General features: G+C 55.3%; 1 protein-coding gene across 2 annotated transcripts; it reads left to right on the top strand.

The window, feature by feature from the left end:
- Nucleotides 1-1,597: 1,597 nt before the first annotated feature.
- USH1G (USH1 protein network component sans) lies at nt 1,598-10,975 on the top strand. Of its 2 annotated transcripts, XM_061376862.1 has the most exons (3): nt 1,759-2,137; nt 8,647-9,879; nt 10,597-10,975. In XM_061376862.1, the coding sequence occupies exons 1-3, from the start codon at nt 1,974-1,976 to the stop codon at nt 10,598-10,600; spliced, it is 1,401 nt and encodes a 466-aa protein (XP_061232846.1). In that variant the 5' UTR covers nt 1,759-1,973; the 3' UTR covers nt 10,601-10,975. The 2 variants fall into 2 exon arrangements, with proteins under 2 accessions (XP_061232845.1, XP_061232846.1); XM_061376861.1 differs by lacking the exon at nt 10,597-10,975 and having other exon boundaries at nt 1,598-2,137; nt 8,647-9,883.
- The last annotated feature ends 9,029 nt before the right edge of the window (nt 10,976-20,004 follow it).

The following is a 20,004-nucleotide window of genomic DNA, read 5'->3' as shown; positions in this document are numbered from 1 at the left end:
ACTGAGCTACGTGGGATGGTGAAGGGAAGAGCTCACATCTCCCACACAGCCCAGGGAGAGCTTCGTGCCTCTTTCCCGTGCTGCCACCAACCGGCTGTCACAAAGCAGTGCTGGGTCTGCCCTGCCTGGCCTCTGCTGAGCCTTTGGGCTCCTCTTTGGGGTGAGTGGTTGGTCTCAGTCTGTAGCCATTCCCAGGGGAACCCAGACCCCCTTATAATGAATCCGAGCTGACAATGGGTGATGCTCTGCAGAGGTGATGATCAGAGTCCCCCCAGAGCGAAACGCACTGATTTATCCTCTCTCTTTTGTCCTTAACAGCCAACAAGAGAGGAAAGAGCATTTACAGCCTTGGGCAATGCTCCTGGTCCTTCCTGGGAGCCACCAGACAGTGTAAGAGGCTTAATTAGTAATAACACAAGAATCATTCAACCCCTTGTAATGAATTGCAGGCGTTACTGCACTGCTTTTCACCCGGAAGGATCCCAGCCACAAATACCTCCATGTCTACTGCATCCCACCAGGACTCGCTCAAGGAGGCTGAGCATGTGAGCATGAACCTGCTGATGTGAGCAGCCCCTGTGGGGTGGGTTTTTGCATACAAAAGAAGCTGCTTTCCTCTCTATCTTCCCTCCTCTCTGCTTGTTACCTTCCATCCCTCTCTGCTGCTCTCTTTCAGTCTTCCCCTCTTTTTCCACACTTCCCTGCTTTCTCACCCTTGGTCTTCCTTCATCCTCTCCAAACTCCCTGTGTGTCCCAGGGCCATGGGGGCAGACACGCGGTCCAGCCCTGAAACTCTCCATCCCCAGAGCCAGGACCAGGATGTGATAGGCAAAACACGCAACACAGGAGCAGGAAATTCCTCCTCCATGACAGGGGATACGCTTCAGTGTGGGGCTCAACGCCTTGCGACAGCTCCGTGCTTGGGTCAACATCCATCTCTCCTGACGGCAGAGGGTGCCCGGGGCTCAGGAATCCTGCGCTGGAGGCTTTGCCTGCGGCTGTCGGGCTCACCACAGCCGGGAATCCTGTGTCAGCATAAGGGACACCGGAGGGGACATTGTGCACGTTGTGGGAGTGCTGAGCCACAGGCAGGAGTGGGCTTGGTTTGGGCAGGTCTTATGGTGTCCGAAGAGGGAGAGGGGATGAGCAAGGGAATTCTTCCAGCCTGTGTGAGTTACTTCAGGTTATCAGGGAAAGATATATATATATATTTCCCTAGTAATATATATATGTATATATACATATATAAAATATGTGTTAGTATACAATATATATTATTTATATAATTATAATAATATATAATTCCCCATATATATAGGGAAATATATATATCTATAGATATGCATCTATCTATCTATCTATCTATCTATCTATACCAGGAAAGCAACCCTGGCATTGCTTTGAAATCATGGCAGTCACCAAACTTCTCTTGCCCATCTCCGCATGGAGCAGGAGCATCCATCCAGGTCCCAGCTCCTGCCCTTCTCTGTTGGGGCTGCAAGGGTGGGGAACAGCGGGGGTTTGTGCTCCATCAGCCCTCACTTCTTCCCATGGCTGCAGCTGCCCCTATGGGGTACCATGGGGTACCACATATGGCAAGGGACGTGCTGGGGTACCAGGCAGGTACCTGGCAGCCTGCTCTGCGCTGGGGACACACAGACCCGTGGGGCTGTCGCTGTGCCCACAGCGCTGCTGAGCCCTGCGCAGTGATGCTGCTTAATTGGAAGCCGTAATGTGCCGTTGTTGCTGGTGCGTGAAGGGGTTGTGGCGAGGAGCCGGGAGGGCTGGAGGATGCTTAGGACCCAGGGAAGCGCTGGAGCGCCTGCTTGGCTGTGCTTGGAGCGGCCGGGACTTCTCAGGTGTCCTGGAACAGCGGCGCTGTGCGAAGCGAGCCCTCCCCTTCCCCGCGTCCATGCCCATCCTCTGAGCACCCCCTGGGCACCCATGCCCCCCCCCGGGGACCACTGCCCACCATGAATGACCAGTACCACCGAGCAGCCCGGGACGGCTACCTGGACCTCCTGAAGGAAGCCACCAAGAAGGACCTGAACTCTCCGGATGAGGATGGCATGACCCCGACCCTATGGGCTGCCTACCACGGCAACCTGGATGCCCTACGCCTCATCGTCAGCAGAGGGTGAGCACTGGTGAATGCAAGGGGCTGGTCCTGGGGACAGAGTAGCTGGGATCCCCTCTTTCCCCCTTCCCCACTTGTAGGTCAGCGTGGATGCAGGTGCCCCACAAAATGATGGCTTCTGTCCATAGCATGCCTTCCCCCCCCGTTGTTTTTCTGTCCTTGTGGTGCTTTGGGTCCAGTCCAATGCCCCTGATAACCACTGTGTGCTTTCCCAGCTCCTCTGACCCTATAACTGCTTCAAACCTTGCTTTCAGCTCCCCAGGGACTGGGTCCCCCCTGCAAGTGCTTTGCAGTCCTGAGTCAGGTCCTGTAAAGACACAGTGCAAGCACATCGGGTCACTGCTATGGAAAAAGCCCTTTTAATTGAGGGGGCAGAGCGAATAACTGCTCCTTCTGTCCCAGTAAATGCTCACATAGAGACGTGTGCAGTGCCAAGGGACGCTTGTCTGTTTGAGCCAAAGCAGGGTCTCAGAATATGACCCCTGGGCAGCCTGTAATGCACCCAGAGCCCGGGAATGTCAGGAGCAGGTCCCCAGGAGCAGATTCAAGTCCAGTCCCTCCCTGGGGCTGCTCGGTGCTGAGCTGTCTCAGTACCTCACCCTGAGCTACCAAACCTCAGGGTCTCTGGCTCTGTATGCATGGGTGTAGTGGAGGGATGGGAGTGGGACCTGGGGGGGGGCTTGTCAGACTGGAGGCTTTACATCTCGGTGTTGGAGGAACTTAAGGCAGGGTCTGCCATGCTTAGTGCCCTCTGGAGCAGTACATGGCATTCCTGTTGTTACCAGCCTCCCAAGGGAGATGTGCCAGTGCTTCCTCCTGCTCATGGAAAGGCCTCCAAAGCGGGGTGACCTCTGCCTTGTGTTGAGAGATCGGTGCCAGTGTTGAGTTTGGTTTAGTTCATTCTAACAGTAAGCGCTGGTGCTGAGGTGGGCAGCCTGGGTGCTCAGCATCCCTCCTTGGAAGGGCTTTGCTTCTCCAGGTAGGGTCAGGGCTTGGTGGGGGCATCAGCTCCCAAACAGGGATTTTCCATGTCCACCCTGGGCTGTGTTTTATCTCTTGTACCCGACCACTGTGCCTGTTCCTGGGCTCTCAGCATCTCCTGATGCTCTGGTCTGACTGTGGGAAGTCCTTGAGTGCGTGATGCAATGGGAGTCTGATGAGGAAAAGAGGATTCTGGAGTCCGGAAGGGATAAGGCATCACTCTGAGTGGTGCATCCTGAGATGCTCCTGGGCTGAGAGCCCTGTGGTGCTTCCCTGGATGGGGGACTTCCTGTGTGCCTCCCAGAGAGACTGTGCCCAGCATAAACCTGCCCAGAGGGGTATCACCACCCAGAGCCAGAGGGACAGGGGCAGGAACTCTGGGGATGAGACCCTGAAGTCAGAAATGACTTCAAAGACTCTTTGATGGCCAAAAGATCAGCCTGAAAGGCCAGTGACATGGTTGAACACCCCTCCAGAAAGGCTTTATATTGACCGCATCACAGGCCTTTCAGACTGACTTTATATCTCCTTATATGTCATTATACTGCCCATCTCCATCATAGGACACCCTGCAGCCTGCCCTGCCCACCCACACATCCAAACCAGCAGTTTCTGCCTTTCCACAAAGCCTTTTCCATGGAGAGGCCCCATTTATAACTTCACATTGCATTAGAAGGTCCCTGTGGGCTCAGTCATGTCCGAGTGCAGCTTGGCTGCTGTTTAATTAACAACCTGATATACATTTGTTCCTGACAGGGAAAATAGCCTGGCAAAAGCCCAGTGCCCTTTCCGTGATGGATGGTGGAACAAAACGTGTCTGTGGGCTGCAGGGGGTGTTTACATCCCTGCATCCATCTCCCTGTGCCAGGTCCTTGCCCAGGACCACACATGGATCAGTGAAAGCTCCTTGCCCTCCTGCTCAGCTCACTGCAGGCTCCTCTCTGCTCCGGGGAGCTGGTTTTGGGTCTGTAAGAGGGGGAATCATGCAGGACTCAGGAGAGCCCATGGGCAGCCCCTGTGGTTTACTGTTAGTGTTTAGGGTGATGACCAATGGTCTTCGTCTTGTTCCGAGATGAAACTTAGCTCTGTATTGGGTATGTTACTGTCCCTGTCTGTCCCCAAATGTCAGGGCATTTCTCCCTGGCCTCTGCTGTTGTTTGGCATGAAAAGCCCTGCACTGTGAGGCAGGACAATGTGGGACTGAGGCATGGAATGGTGCTGGGGTGAGCGGAGGCGTTGCGGCTGGGTTGGCTCCATGCAGGGATGGGATGGGATGGGGAAGGTTCAGGGTGGGAGGGGGGTGGTTTAACCTCTGGGTTGCAGGGGGATGCTGAGGCACAAGGTGTGATGGGGCAGCAAGAAACAGCAAATCCTCCTTGCCAGCACTGGGCAGCGATACCGGTGTCTGATGGACACTTAGGGTTATAGAATCATAGAATCATAGAATAGTTAGGGTTGGAAAAGACCTTTAGATCATCAAGTTCCAACCCCCCTGCCATGGGCAGGGACACCTCGCTCTAAACCATATCACCCAAGGCCTCGTCCAGCCTGGCCTTGAACACTGCCAGGGATGGAGCATTCACAACCTCCCTGGGAAACCCATTCCAGTGCCTCACCACCCTAACAGGAAATAATTTCCTCCTTATATCCAATCTAAACTTCCCCTGTTTAAGTTTGAACCCATTACCCCTTGTCCTATCACTACAGTCCCTAATGAAGAGTCCATCCCCAGCATCCCTATAGCCCCCCTTCAGATACTGGAAGGCTGCTATGAGGTTATCTAGTCCCTAACAGCTGGGGATGTGTCTGTGCCTCTGAGACACCTGTGCATGGGGATGGAGAGAGGGTTTGAGATGGAGGGATCATCCTTCTTGTCTGCGTACAAAAAGCCTTTTACTTCCTCCTGGCTGGGCTCCAGTGAGAAAAGCAAACTCAATTAACACGCTGGCTGGGAAGAGGCAGGCTGGCATTTAGCACTGCAGCTTTTCATAGGCAGTAATTCTTCAGCGTGGTTCATTATGAGCTGCAGTGGCAGCGGCGGGCACCAGTCCAGCTCCAGTTAACAACGGGTCTGGGGCCCTCGGCTGGGAAGATCCAGGACTTCCTTGCCTTGGAGCAGACCACAGGAGAGGTGAGGATGTTCTTTCTGCTAGACAGGTCTCCATTTAGCTTTGTCAGCTGCTGTTTCAGTGCAGAGGTGCCTCAGTTTCCCTTCTTACCATGGGGATCAGGGATGCTGTTGATGTTAATGGTAGGGGGGCGCAGCTCAGCAGTGAGATGGGACAAGAAGGCTCCAGCTGGGCTGCTCAGAGGAGTCCCATCGCCCTGCCTGGGGCCGGTTGCAGTGGAGGCTGCAGCAGAGCATGCGGAGGGGATGAGCATCCCCTGCACCCCGCAGTGCTCACAGCCACGTGGGTGCCCGCAGCAGCGTGGCCGTGCTGGGGACACCTTGCCCTGGGCTGGGAAGGGGATGGAGCAGGGTGGAGCGTGGCTGTAGCCTCATCGCTTCTGGCACCTGAGCTGGCTCCTGGAGCCAGCCCGAGATGAGGGCATGGGGAAGTGCTGAGCCAGGAGACGTGGCCCCAGGCGCTACCACTGCAGTGATGAGCACCAGCACCAGCAGCTGCTGGCCTGGCTTTCTGTTGGTACAAGAGGCAGGGAGCCCTGAGGGGAACCTCACCTACAGCATCTGAGATGGATTTGGGAGGGAGAAAAGCTGAATCCTTGACCTACCGCCACCTGGAACTACCAAAGCACCCAAGGCTCTGCTCTGGCTCCAAAAGCTCTTCTTTTCTGCCCATTTCTAAGCTTTACTTTTTCATTGCCCCGGCTATGTTGATGCTCATGGGCTTTTTTCCTCCAGCTGTGAATAAGTTTTCCTCTTCTTATATCCAAAAACATGTTATGGGAGGCAGAGACACTCAGTACCCAGCTGGCTCCATGGTCTGAAGGCCTGATCCTTCACACACCAGCCAGGGCATGAGCCAGCCCAATGCTATCAGAGGAACTTCACACATGCAGCCAGGGAAGGACGTGTGTAAGTGCCGCTGGATTCTCCAGCTAATTGGGATCCTATGGGAGAAGTGGAGGGGGGAAACCAGCAGGAAGGGAGTGAGTGTGCAAAGGGAGTGACTCAGGACACGCACACGTCCACCTAAGGGGCTCAATTAACAGCGTTTTTCATAATGGTTATTACAGGAGTTGACTCAGCACTCGAAAACGCTTTGAAGTTGAGAAGTGCTGGGCTCTATCCCTGTTATTAACATAGGTTCCCACTTAGTGGACCCTGCAGTCAGCATCTCCTCGTGTGCAGCGCCCTGGAGGGGAAGGTTTGCTCAGACACCTGCCTCATGTTTATTATCTGTGCTGGATCAAACACCTCTGCTTTGCAAGTCACCATTCTCCTTCCCTTCGGATGCATTTTTAGCGCCTGCAGCAGACATTTATCGGGCAGAGGGACCTGGAGATTAACCTTGCTTTAATGCTCTTGGCTTTAGACAGTGGAAATGTCCAGGGAAAGCTGGTTTTGATGCACTCTCATGAGGGGAAAGTAGACCTTCAAATAGGAATCCCCCAAGACCTTGCCCTTTGCCACCTGAGCCAGCTAGCTGTAAGAGTGTGCTGTATGGATGGAGCATCCATGCACTTGGCTTGGGGAGCACAACGATTTCTAGTGAGCCCATTGCTAATCCCCTGCCCACATCATGAGTCCTTCTATCTGTTGGGACCCTCAGGGTGCTTTGGCTCGTCTGCCTGCCCATGTTGGGCACACATGTGCCTGTTCAGAGCCCACGTAAACACACCAAGCCCCCTCCACGCGCCGGAGCCCCACTCCGGCGCCCACGGTTCCAGTTTCAGTGGCTCTTTGATCCAGCCCCATCAATAATTCACTCCTCTCTTGCAAGTCATCAAATATTCATCCTCCCCATGAATTTCCCAGCCTGGACATGTCACTACGAGGGTAGAGGCAAGGGCTGGGGAGTTACCGCTCCTGGAAACTGGGCATCGCTACAGTACTAACAGCTCCCTCCTCCTTTGGCTGGTTGCAGGGCTCCTCAACCCTGTGATTGCCCTAATGCTCATCTTTGAAACCTATCTCTGCTTCTGTAAGGGATGTCAAAGGCTCTGGGTTGGGCTTACTGAGTTTCTACAAACTCTGTGAAAACACAAGTATATTGGAGCTGCTGGTGATGCTTCCACAAGGGGAAAGCTGAGAGCTCCTCAAAGCTCTTAGGGAATAGCTTACACTCTGGGTTCAAATAATCTCCAGCTCAACCTCTGGACACTGTCTTTATTGCTTCTGCCTTTTGTGGAATCATTTCCCTTCAGTTTTACATAGCTTAGATGTCAGCAAAGCCTGAGTGATGCAACTGAGTCATTACACCAGCCGGTGGCTCTGCTCTGGCTCTGCTGTTCTATTATGGGAGGCTGGATGAAGACAAAGCTGTTATGGGTGCTAGGGATGAAGCTGCAAAGCAGAGCAGGAAAGAAATCCCTTGGCTCCTGTGATCTCAGTGCCTGATGTAGTTTTCAGGCTCTCTCAAGAGAGATGAGCCATAGCATAGAGCGCATGGGGCTGGGGAGCAGGTTCTGGGTTCTGCTGCTCCCAGCTCTTCTCAGCACAGGTCCTAAAGCAGCAAGGAGTAAAGTAACACTGATTGAGAGTCTTCAGTGTGCCTTTGCCTTCCAGACTATGTGTCAGCAGGGCTTGGAGCTGAGGTCTTCATGGTGGAGGGACAGTGCTTGGCTCCTCATTGGGAGAGTGGTGATGAAAGGGCCCTGCTGCCCACGGGAGTTGCTCTTGAGGGTGGTGGAGCTGCACAGCCTTAATAAACGGCTTTGCCTTATCCCTGTGCAGGAAGGGAGAGCGCCTTGTTGACAGATACTGCTGCTGCCTGCATATCATTAGCACATGCGCTGGGGCGAAGGCTGGTGCCAGCAGGGGTGTGAACTGGCTCTTGTTTCAACAGGTCACAAATAGGAACGCCAGGAGGGCCAGCTTCCCTTGAATCCCACGTTTGTGTCTGTCCTGGCATGGGAGGCAGACGTGGGCAAGCGATTGTGCCCTGTCAGCAGGGTAGGGGGTAGGGGCTGGCACGGTGTGAGGAGAGATGCTGATGGCTTTAGTCGAGTGCCCTGCTCTTGAGGAGTGCAGAAACCCAATCTCCACTTTCTCTGAAACTGGATTCTCAGGATGTGCTAACACCAATGTGCTTCAAGCCGTGCGAGTGAGACCAAGCGTGGCACAGCAAAAACCCCCACAGAACCCCAAGGCCAAGGCCAGCAAGAAGGAATGTGTGTCTCCTGAGAGCTAAATTCATGTCATGACCTGTATGTCAGGCCCATGATTCCATGTCAGTGGTACACCCCTCCAGAAACCCCCTTAAAAGTAAGCTGTGGGACATGTAGCTTCATACTTTGAGGATGCAACGGTTCACGGTGCTGAATTGCCCCTGCACAAGTGGGAATATCTCAGTAGCTATTTCAGCCATGCCTATTTGCTAACCGGTTCCTTTCTTGCTGTCTAGGGGGGATCCAGACAAATGTGACATCTGGGGCAATACCCCTCTCCACTTGGCAGCAGCCAATGGCCACCTCAACTGCCTTTCCTTCCTCATCTCTTTTGGGGCCAACATCTGGTGCCTGGACAATGACTACCATACCCCCCTGGACATGGCAGCCATGAAGGGGCACATGGAGTGTGTGCGATACCTGGACTCGATTGCTGCCAAGCAGAGCAGCCTCAACCCCAAGCTGGTGAGCAAACTGAAGGACAAGGCCTTTAGGGATGCGGAGCGGAGGATTAAGGACTGTGTGAAGCTGCAGAAGAAGCACCACCAAAGGATGGAGAAGCGGTACAGGAAGGAGATGTCAGATAATTCGGATACCATGAGCTTCTCCAGCTATTCAAGCAGCACCTTAAGCAAGAAGTTCCAGCACATGTCTATGGTGACTTCCCTGCCATACTCACAAGCCACCATCCATGGCACAGCCAAGGGAAAGACGAAGATACAGAAGAAGCTGGAGAAGAAGAAGCAGGTAGATGGGACGTTCAAGATCTATGAGGACGGGAGGAAAAGCGTGCGGTCCCTGTCTGGTCTGCAGCTGGGGAACGATGTCATGTTTGTGAAGCAGGGCACGTACGCCAGCCCCAAAGAGTGGACCCGGCGTAATATCCGAGACATGTTCCTCACGGATGAAGACACTGTCTCCCGTGCCATAAGTGACCCGGGTTTGCACATGGACTCGGCCCATTCGGAAGTCAGCACTGACTCCGGCCACGACTCCTTGTTCAACCGCCCCGGGCTGGGCACCATGGTGTTCCGGCGCAACTATGTTAGTGGTGGGCTCTTTGGGATCGGCCGGGAGGATGCTGGTGAAGACAACACGGATGGGATAGGTGTCAAACTGCGGAGCCGCCTGCAGCGCTCGCCAAGTCTCAACGATAGCATTGGCAGTGCCAACAGCCTGCAGGAGAGGAACGCGGAGGAGCTGCCCTGGGATGAGGTGGAGCTGGGCTTAGATGATGATGATGAACCAGACACCAGCCCCTTGGAGACTTTTCTGGCTTCCCTGCACATGTTTGAGTTCATCTCCATCTTGAAGAAGGAAAAGATTGACTTGGAGGCCCTCATGCTATGTTCAGACAATGACCTGAAGAGCATCAATATCCCGTTAGGACCCAGGAAAAAGATTGTGGATGCCGTCCAGAGGAGACGACAGACTCTGGAGAAGCCAGATGTCATTGTAGACACTGAACTGTAAGTAGGAGATGGGGCCTCTGAGAGGTTAAACCCTTCAGCAGGTGGAGATGTGGATAATGTAAGGTCTCGGTTCCAACCCACCTGGAAGAGTAGGAGTCCAGGTAACCTCAGTGCTTTTGTGTGTGGGCAAATTCCTGCTCGTGTGGAAACGATGAGAGTTCATAGAGGTAGCAATAGCGTTAGTTCATTACTCAACAGCCCTAATGTGGCTGGGCAGGACGTGAAGCCCTTGTTTGGTTTCATAACCTGTATGAATGCAGACTGCTCTGTGGTCTGATTCTTCTGTGTCCCTGTAGCTGGGATTTTCAACCATGCTCAGGCTTGTCTTGACTCTTCACCTTTTAAAGGCATTAGGAAATCAGCCACAATTCCTGGTGGGACCAGGCTGATGGCAGGGTCCGGTGCCATTGGGAATCCTTCTCCAGATACTTGAGATCTTACTCAGACCTTTGGAAACTGCATATCTGGGTTGGAATTGTTGCTGTTCTGTGGTGTTTGGTTGGTTTGGTTTGAAGGACCATGTTCCATGGAGGTGAAGGGAAGGCATTAGTGCGCATCTCCACACTGCCACATCTCCTGACACCCGAAGTCACTGTGTTCTTTAGACTTCCCAGCCTTCAAATAGCTGTGTGCTTCTTGCTGGTTTCACAGCTTTCAGGACACTGAGGCCGGGATCCTCAGGGTGCTGATGGGTTTCTCTCCTTCCCTTTGCAGATAGCACCGTCATCTCTGCTGTTAATGATCCACAAACAAACCCAGTTCTAAGTTGCCAGAAAACACAAGCCAGAGACTCCCTTCCTGGGCCAGCTGAAAGCTACAGCCATCCCCACCGGTCCCTCTGGACTGCCCTCCTGCTCCCTCGCTCTGCTCCCTGTCTGTGCGATGCTCCCAGGCGGTACCTGGTATGGAGAGATGATGCTGAGATCGAACCAGGCACCTCCTGCCAACCTTGAAGGGATGATGGTCATTGCTCACTGGAGGAAGAAGCATGCTGCACTGTGCTGTCAATGGCTGCGAGACCACACAAGCCAGGAGTAGAAGGAGATAGGTGATAATGCTAACAAAGGGACCTAAAATAAACAGTTACAATCCATTCTTTCCTGAGCGAGTGGTTGATGTGGGGTTTGGGCTGGAGGAGCAGAGGGATGGGGAGTCCTGGTCTCTCTTCTGGTTCTTGGTTGTATTGTTCGTTGCTGTGTTTTTGGAAGGCAGTTTTGGTTCCCGTGGGTTGGGGCTGTGCAAGCTCTGCCTTTAGCCAGCACATCCATGAGTCCAGTCCATGCTGTCTTCTGAAATGAAGATGGTTTGACCATGTTGCTAGATGCCTTCCAGGGGTCAAACTGCTGTCCCATGAAGGCAGTGCTCCTGTTGCGTCTCTCCAGAGCATTGAAGTGAAGTTTGTGTGAAGGATCTTGACTTTTGCTTCCAGGAGCATCCCAGGACTGAGCATAACAGCAGGCTGCAGCCCAGAGCCTCTTCCAAGCATCCCTAAAGCATCAGTGCTCAAAACACAGCTCTGAACTGTAATGTCAAGTGTTCTGCACAGACCCATCACATCTCCCACTGACCACTGCACTCCCTGTCCAAACCTTCAGCTCCATTGTGCCTATGCATGACCTATGGATGGCTCCTAGCTGGCAGGATTGGCTCTGGGGTGCAGCAGCAGGATGAGGACCTGGGCAGTGATATATCCTAATGGGAAAGAGTCAACAGCCCCTTGCCATGGGATATTGGCCATATGCCTGTTCAGGCTGTGATGCAAACAACCAGATAAGAGAAATGCTGCATGTTGTTGTTGGTGCTGCTTATCCTGCCTTATCTCAAGGATGCAAATGATAAGGGATGACCGGAGCACGCTGACTCCTGACAGTCTGTACGTGCTTACCCCAGGTCTGGCTGGGATCCGGACCACGCTTTGGAGCTGTGGAAGTTGTGGTTTTGCTGCTTGGAGGATGGGGATTTGTTTGGTGCGGAGCTGTGCTGCTCCCTGCCTGTGCCTGCCCTGGAGGGGTGTGTGTAGGGGAGGAAAAGTACTCTTTGCAAGCAAGAAATACTCTTTGCAAAGTGGCTGTGTGTGTCCTACTGCCTCTTATGTGGCTGAACCCCCCAGCCCCGGGAGGGTTGTGCGGTCCCAGCCTTGTGCTGCTGCACACAGGGATGCTCCAGCATCAGCTGAACGCCATCAGAGCACCGCAGGACCAAGACCTTTCAGCTCAGATGCAAACCGAGGAGGAGTTTTTGTAAGTGATTTTTAGAGCTAAAAGCGCTTTTCCATCTGAAACCACGAGTCCTGCGCAGCTCCTGCCTTCAGTTCCAGGCAAGAGGGCGAGCGATCAGAGGTGCTGAGTCAGCGGGTTCCCGTGAGGGCTGCGCAGCGCCAGGGCCTGTTTGCTTTGGTCCCTCTCCAAAGCCCAGGGCTGCCAAGGGGCAAGGAGAGCTCTGGTTAATGTCACAGCTCCCTCTGCCGGGACCGGCGCTGGGAGAGCAGGATGGGACCCACAGCCCACTAGGGCTGAGAGGCAGCAGGGATGCGGCAGGAGGATGGGCACCAAGTGCTGCTGCAAGCAGGACCCATAAGCTAAGGCCGGTCTTCAGGTGAGGGGATGGTGGTAAATTCATCCCCTTCCTCATGCACACGTGTGACTTCACCTGAGCCCTCTGCCCTTGGGCACAAACCAGCTTCCTGCTCCAATACCGCAGGGATGAAGCGTGCCTTTGGGTTTGTGCTGGACACAGAAGGGAAGTGATCTGCCCTGTCTCGCATCCCAGTCACTTCAGTGCGATGGGGACCAGTTTGTTGCAGCGGATGACAGGGAGAAGTGGATCTGTTGGCTTGGAACCTGTTGGAGCTTTTCCCTGTCTAGGCACCAGGATGGGTTCAGAGGGTGCTGGGCAGCCAGGGTTTGCACACTCCCTAAATTTGCCTTTCTGCTTAGGAGCACCCAAACAGCTGCTGTTGTTGGCCTGATGCTGACACAGATCCTTCTCCTGGCTTCTCTTTCCTCTAAAGAGCCAGTGAAGAGGTTTGGTGATGTGACAGTACCCAAGTACCATGGGACACGTCCCCATGCAGCTAAGACCAAGCCCAGAAACGGTGCTTGGGATTGCTGAGCCCTGTGACCAACGTGGTCATCTCCATGTCTGCAGGGAGAGACCAGAACTGAGCCATGGCAGCGTTGCAGAGCCCAGGAGGTGGGCTCAGACCCACATCTATCCCAGGTGGGGTGAGGAGGATGGTCTGTGTGCACAGGGGTGGCATGCAAAGTGCCTGCTTTTTGGGTTCATGCTTATTGCTTGGCTTTTGGTTTGCTCCTTGGTTTCCAATCAGGTTGCATCCTACAAAGCATGGAGATGCAGCCCTTGCAGGACAGGGCATTCAAACCCCCAGCCCAGGAGGTGTCCCTTGGTTTTCAATCCCCCCAGGCTGCCTGGGTTGCTGCATCCCAGTGGGTTCATGATGGAGCTGGGCTCTACATGCCCTGGATATGGGAAGGGAATATGGCTGTCCCCATGCCCTCAGCTCATCCCCAGGCCCCATTACTCTGCTCGTTGGACTGGCTCCTATGGAAGAGCCTCACTGATGCTAATTGCCTCTGCTCCACAGCCGAGAACAACAAGCTCCTTTGGGAGAGGGCACTTGTGAAAGCAGGGTGGAGGCCGCGGCTGGCACACCCTGGAGAACACCCTTCCATACCCTCCCAAACAGAAACCCAGCCGGCAGCAGGTTTCCCTGGCCCGGTGCTGCCAGATGGCAAACACAGCCCTGGCCCGTGGTGCCGTGGCTTGGACATGGCACAGGTCCTGCGGGCACTGGGGCAGTGGATGGCAGCATCTCCCTGGCACAAAACCTGCGATCCTGGGCATGGTTGTCCCTTATCTCCCCAAGCTACAAGCACCAAACCCTGTGCCGGTGTTAAACTGGGCTTCCCAGCAAAACCAGTCCCCTGGGTTTAGCTTGGACATGTATTTCCTTGTCCTGATGGTGCAGGAGGTGGTGTGCAGGGAGTGAAGTGAGGCCAATGGGCTGTGTCTGGTCATGGCGTGAACACCCCATCCTTGAGCAGCACATCCCGGGCTCCTCAGCTGGAGGAGCATCACTCACAAAAGTGATGCTGATTCACAGGCCCCATGTGGCTGCTGCAAGGGTGATGTGTTGGCGCTGTCACTCAGGTGCTTTTGTCTCTTTGTCCTCAGGATCTGGCTGGGCTGATCCAATAAACAGCAAGCAACAGGTTCAAAAGGCGCAAACAGCAAAAAAGCATCAATGGGATATTGCAGCTGCTAAAATCAGCTGGTCAGATGACACTAAGAAGAAGAATACATCAAGCACTATCCAGATCACAACCTGGAGGAGGGAGAAGCCAGGGAAGGTTTGGGAACCAAGGCTGTTCAGTGGCTGTGCTGTTGGAGATGTGGGTTTGCAGGTGCTGAGTGCACATTGCAGCATCCCTGCTCCGGTGCTGGGTACCACAACCACCCCAGGGGGGATAACACGGCTGCTTCCCCTATGGTGCTGGCAGCACTGGGATTATTGGCTGCTCCCCTTGGATGGTGTGCTTAGCCATGGGGCTGGAATGGAAATCAAGAAAGGACATCACCTGCAGGGCACCAGGTGAGTCCTACAGGTAGATGGGACCATGGGAGGACTATCCCTTGGAGCACAGAGTCCTCAGCTCTGCCTGCAGCTCCTCCAGCCTCACCCGGAGCTGGTGACTGGTGATGGCCACAGTGCCCACACCGGAGGGTGACACTGGGGTCTGGGACCTGCCGGGCCAGTGTGGGCCATTGCTTGCCACTTGCTTAACTATTTCCTGCCCATCCCGCCGGGATTCACTTCCTGGCCAGGCAGCTGAGTAACACAGGAGGGTGGATGGCCAGGACCAGGATGGGGGCTCCATGCAGAGCTCCTGCAGCACGTCCCAGCTTTGCCTTGCCTTGCACTGTGCTCACCCACCAAGCACAGGGCTGCGTGCAGTGCTGATACAGCCTTGGTTGGATGCAGCATCTCACAGGGGCTTTGCAACAGCTTTTAGGGACCTCTATGGTTATTCCCAAAACCAAAATGCCCCACAGGCAGCAACGTGAACAGGATGAGTGTGTCTTCCCTGTGAGAGAGCTGCCAAGCAGGCCAGGAAAGCAGGAAAAGGAGAGTGTCATTTTCTTTTAATGCTGACTTCAGATATTAACAGAGCAAATTATTTTCTACGTCTGCTTCATACAATTAATAAATATTAGCAAATATCAGGTGATGCCATGGATTCGACCACCATGGCTGGAGTGAGCTCCATGGTACCCATCATCCTGCTACCCATCACTCAGCTTGCTTCCAGCTGAAGGAGCACAGGGATGTACCCATAGACAGCACTGAGCATCCATGGGGGAGCCAGGGCAGAGCAGGCTGTGGGTACCACCACTGCCTTTGTTGGTCTGCCTGCTGTACGTGGGGCAGATATCCACTCGAGGTGCAGGGCAGGGGGATGCTCCTCCTGGGTGCTCAGCTGAAATCCCTGACTGTTGCTGAATGAGGGTCAGGGACGGGGCAGCACCTCCACAGTGCTCAGTGCAGTTTGCTCTGTAACCATGGAGCTGTGGCTGCAATAACCCTTTCCAGCCTCAGCAGGGGCATGGAGCTGTTAATGCAGAAGCAGACAAGGAAACGTCCCTATTGTGAGACCCCCCCAGGGCCCATCAGCACTCAGACTGGGGGAGCTGGGTGCTAATGGGGGACCTACAGGGTCACCTACAGCTGGAAGAGCCACGTCTTCTCCCAAGTTCCTGTCCCAAGGCATAAGGGGTCATAGCTGGGAACTTCAGGCTGTGGGGACCTTCGGATGGGGTGAAGCTGTGGCTGCAGCCAGGTACGTGGTGTTAGTGTGGATCCATCCCGCAGTGCTGCTGGGGAGAACTGAGCTCCGAGCACAGGCACTGCCTGAGCTTTGTCCCCAGCAGTGGAACATTCCTGTCCCCGTGACACCCGTGCTCTGACCCGGCCCTGAAACCCATGGTGAGGACACAGGCCCGTGCCCAGCTGCCTGTGGGGATGCTGAACCTATGGGAGCTGTGTGTTAGGAGAACTTGACTCCAAGCCCAGCGATGGGGCTGGCTCTGCCTTGTTCCACGTGCCCAGCAGCACAGCATCCCCTACATGAACAAGGGATCGCTCAGCAGGGATGCAGGCGGGTCCAGGGGTGACGGCGGGGGGCAGACCCTGTGCAGCTGGGACAGCACTGGCACCGTCTCCTGGATAGCACTGAGAACATGCAGCCTGGGGCAAACACCATTGCTGCAGGACTGATGCCCTGCATGGCCTGTACATCCTGCCCTGGACACCGGCTGGTAGCAAAGGCACTGTGGGGACTGTGGGCAGTGATCCTGGCTTTCGTCATTATCCCTTGCTGGTTTGGAGGGACAGGGACAACCTTTCCGCTGCTCCTGCTCCCTGACCTTTGTCTAAGCTTTAAGCTCTTGGGATGCACTTTAACAACAAGTGTGCTTTCCTGCTGCAGCACACCAAGCTCCAGAACACCAGCGCTCTCCAAAGCCAGCAGAACCACCCAACCCACAGGGTCCTGCTGGGACCAGGAAGAGGAAACACCGAGATGAAGGCTGGACCACTCGAGCCCCTTTGGTACTGCACTGAGCTGGAGCAGCAAGGAGGGGATGCAGCCCAGAAACCACCTGCACACAGACATTAAATCCTACACAAGCATTTAAGCCCTGCTGGGGATGGATTTCCCTTTGGTGCCATCCCTGGTGTGTGGATGGGGAAACACAACCCATCAGCCACGGGCAGTGTTGGCGAGCAGTGCAGAGGGGAGCACATGGGAACTCCAACGGCAAAAGGCCTGAGCAGGGCAGAGTAGGGATCCTGGATTCTGCCTTTACCTCTGCTGTGATAAACCCTCATCCTGACCCTTCTCCACAGCCACAATCAACAACCCCTGTGCTTGGCAGCACCCACAGGTCACAGCACCATGGTCAGACGCTGCCCTAAACCCTTTTGGTACAGCAGAGCTCCCACATGAACACCCATTATTTCAACCACCCCACTGATGTTTCACAGCCCAACTCCTGGGCTGGGGGCTCCAGTGGGGGTCCCGCAGTGCCAGTGAAGCCTGAGCAGCATGGGTATCCCGCAGGGAGATGCACAGAGCAGCCATGACCCCATCCAAGCCGCTACCTCCGGCTCCAAGAGCCCAGCCCTCATCCCCATCCAATAACCGAGCTAATGAGAGCCTCTGTCAACAGCCCCGCAGCCCGCGCGGGGAAGGACAACGCCTGCTCAAGGGACCCGGGAGGAGAAACCTGTTCCACTGACCTTGCTCCATCACCGCCGTCCTGCCTGCGCCGAGGGCGAGTCCGGGGCTGCGGCGGGGGGCGAGCGGCTCGGCCCCCCCTCAGGGGCACGGGGAGGAGGAGGAGGAGGAGGAGGAGCGGGGCCGGGGCTGCATCACTGCGGTGCCGCAGGGACTCGCGGGGCTGGCAGTGGGACCCCGCTCCGTCGATGCCGTGTTTCGAGGCTCCTCGCCTGCCTGCAGAGCCTTGCTCCACCCCTCATCAGTTAATAAAGCCTCCGCCGCGCCCGGCCCTCCTTTGCCACTGACTCACGGGCTGGCCGTGCCCAATCCCCGCACCAGCGTTTTCCGACCCGTGAAGGCAGGCTCATAGAATCATAGAATAGTTTGGGTTGGAAAGGACCTTAAGATCATCCAGTTCCAACCCCCCTGCCATGGGCAGGGACACCTCGCTCTAAACCTTATTACCCAAGGCCTCGTCCAACCTGGCCTTGAACACTGCCAGGGATGGAGCATTCACAACCTCCCTGGGCAACCCATTCCAGTGCCTCACTACCCTCATAGTAAAGAACTTCTTCCTTATATCCAATCTAAACTTCCCCTGTTTAAGTTTGAACCCATTACCCCTTGTCCTACCACTACAGTCCCTAATGAAGAGTCCATCCCCAGCATCCCTATATGCCCCCTTCAGATACTGGAAGGCTGCTATGAGGTCTCCACTCTCCTGCTGTCCTTGTATGAGAGCACCGAGCACCAAAGCAAACCCCCTGGAGCACTCTGCAACCCGCAAGTGATGCCTGAAGGCAATGGTGGATGCCCCAAAGCATCCCATGGAGACCCTGTGCAGACCCTGCCTATGGGTTCCACGGGTGCTGCATAGTCCTCAAGGGCACTGAGAGGCAGCCAGGGGCTGTCTGCGCCCACAGGCAACATCCCCCAGGGGTTTTGCTTGTGTTTTGGGATTTGGGAATGAGAGATGAGCTGTGCATGCTGTTCTTGGCATGGCATCCTGCCCATTCCAGTGCCAGGGAATGCCTTCGCCCTCCTGCCCCGGTGCTTTGGCACACCTCCATCACCCCGAAACCCAGCCGGTCGGGTTTGGAAAGCAGGCCAGGGATGGCTGGGGAGGTGGAGGCTTTCTGGGTGCCTCTCAGGCTGTGCTGGGCTCGTCTCTGCTGCTGGCCAGGGAGCAGCCCCTGCCACATCTGCCCCTTGGAGCAGCACAAAACATCCCTTTCCTTTTGGTTGCTTTCAAAGACAACAGCAAAAGCTGCTCCGTGTGAAGCAGAACTGTGCACCAAAGGGTCCTGAGGTGGACGATGAGCATCTCTGGGTCGCAGCAGGCACCAGGTGACAGCATCCAGCAGCATTCCCATGGGAATGCCCATCAGGTACAGGGATCCCCAGGGGGTGGGGACCTTTAGGCCCAAGGACCGTATGCAGTGTTGGACCAGCAGAGGCAGGGATTGAAGCAGGATCCAGCTCAGCTGTGGCCCAACACTGCCTTACATAAGCGATTATACAAGCCTACACGGGCAGGGTGCTGGCAGCAGCATCATTGTGTCTGGGACAGGAACCCTGCTCTGGGATAACGCCTGCAGGAATGGGGACAGCCCGGCCTCCTGCCCTGTGCTGGGCATCCCTTGTGACAGCCCCGGGTGGCAGCAGCACCCCAGTGTGGTACCCACCAAGGATACACGGGCTGCTTGGAGGAGCATGGCAGGGATGAGCAGCACCTATAGAGGGGGGTGAAGATGCTCTGGTGGTGTCCAGCACTCCTTGTCCCCGTCAGCACCTGGAGATAGATCAATCCCGGGTATTCAAGGCAGCCGGTGTTAGTCACCCAGCCCGGGGCTGCGCTCAGCTCCCATGAGCAGGAATGCTCCCATGAGCAGGAATGCTTCCATGGGTAGGAATGCCACGTGCTCAAACTGCCTTTCCTAGGCAGGATCAGCCGCTGGGATAGTGTCCCCAAGCTGGGGCTGGTTCAACTCTGTGCAAGGGAGATTGGTTTTGTGTTGCTGGTGCCTTTCCATGCAGGGGAGTGATGAGGAGGTCCCCAGCCCTCCCTGAGCATCCCACAGACACCAGGGGATGGAGGAGGTGACACGAGATCCTTCCTTCTGTGAAGGGGTCCATATGCTCTCTTTGTTGCCACCCCAAGGGTAACTGATGCCAAGAACTGCCCCAGCCCCGAGAGCAGCACAAGACCCTGTTGGGATTGAAGGCTAAAAAGAAAAACACCTTTTTCACACTGTTTTTTCCTCAAAATGATCGGGTGTGTGAAGAAGCTGGCAGCACTCAGCGCCTCTCCTCAGATGTCCTCTTCACCCAGCGCCCCACCAGCAGAGCATTCCCAAGGGATCAATGCTTCAGCAAGGCAGGGCATGGTCACAAAAACCCACTCACAATATCACCGTGGCCTCGTCTTCCGCAGAGGTAACACTGATTGATTTCCCATCAGCTCCCACTTTTCCCAACAAAACCCCAGCCTTCATCACCCCAGTTATCCATGGGCATCCCCCCGACCCCCTGCTGGAAGGTGACATCCTGCTCTGGGAGCAGGGCTATTCCCACAGCCACCTCCAGCGCCGCTCAGTCAATCCCGCTATCAGCTCCCTGGATAGGAGCTGATAGCGTGGCCACGGGACAGCTCCTGCGTTTGCCATCGGATCCGGCCGCCCATGGGCCAAGCCGGGGCTGGCGGGTGCCAGGGTGGCGCCGGTGGCACCTCGTGAGCCCTCTGCGCACATCGAGGGAGCCCTCGGGGCCGTGCCAAGTGCCCGGTGACGCTGGTCCTGCGGCCGCAAGCGGCGTGGGAGGTCAG

Source organism: Neopsephotus bourkii, unplaced genomic scaffold (genome assembly GCF_033783945.1).
Source record: "Neopsephotus bourkii isolate Nb327-2 ecotype Australia unplaced genomic scaffold, CSIRO-AGI_Nbou_v1 NB_1749, whole genome shotgun sequence".
Lineage (NCBI taxonomy): Eukaryota > Metazoa > Chordata > Aves > Psittaciformes > Psittacidae > Neopsephotus > Neopsephotus bourkii.
The sequence above is the reverse complement of the archived record's forward strand: the minus strand, read 5'-3'. Positions and strand labels throughout refer to the sequence as shown.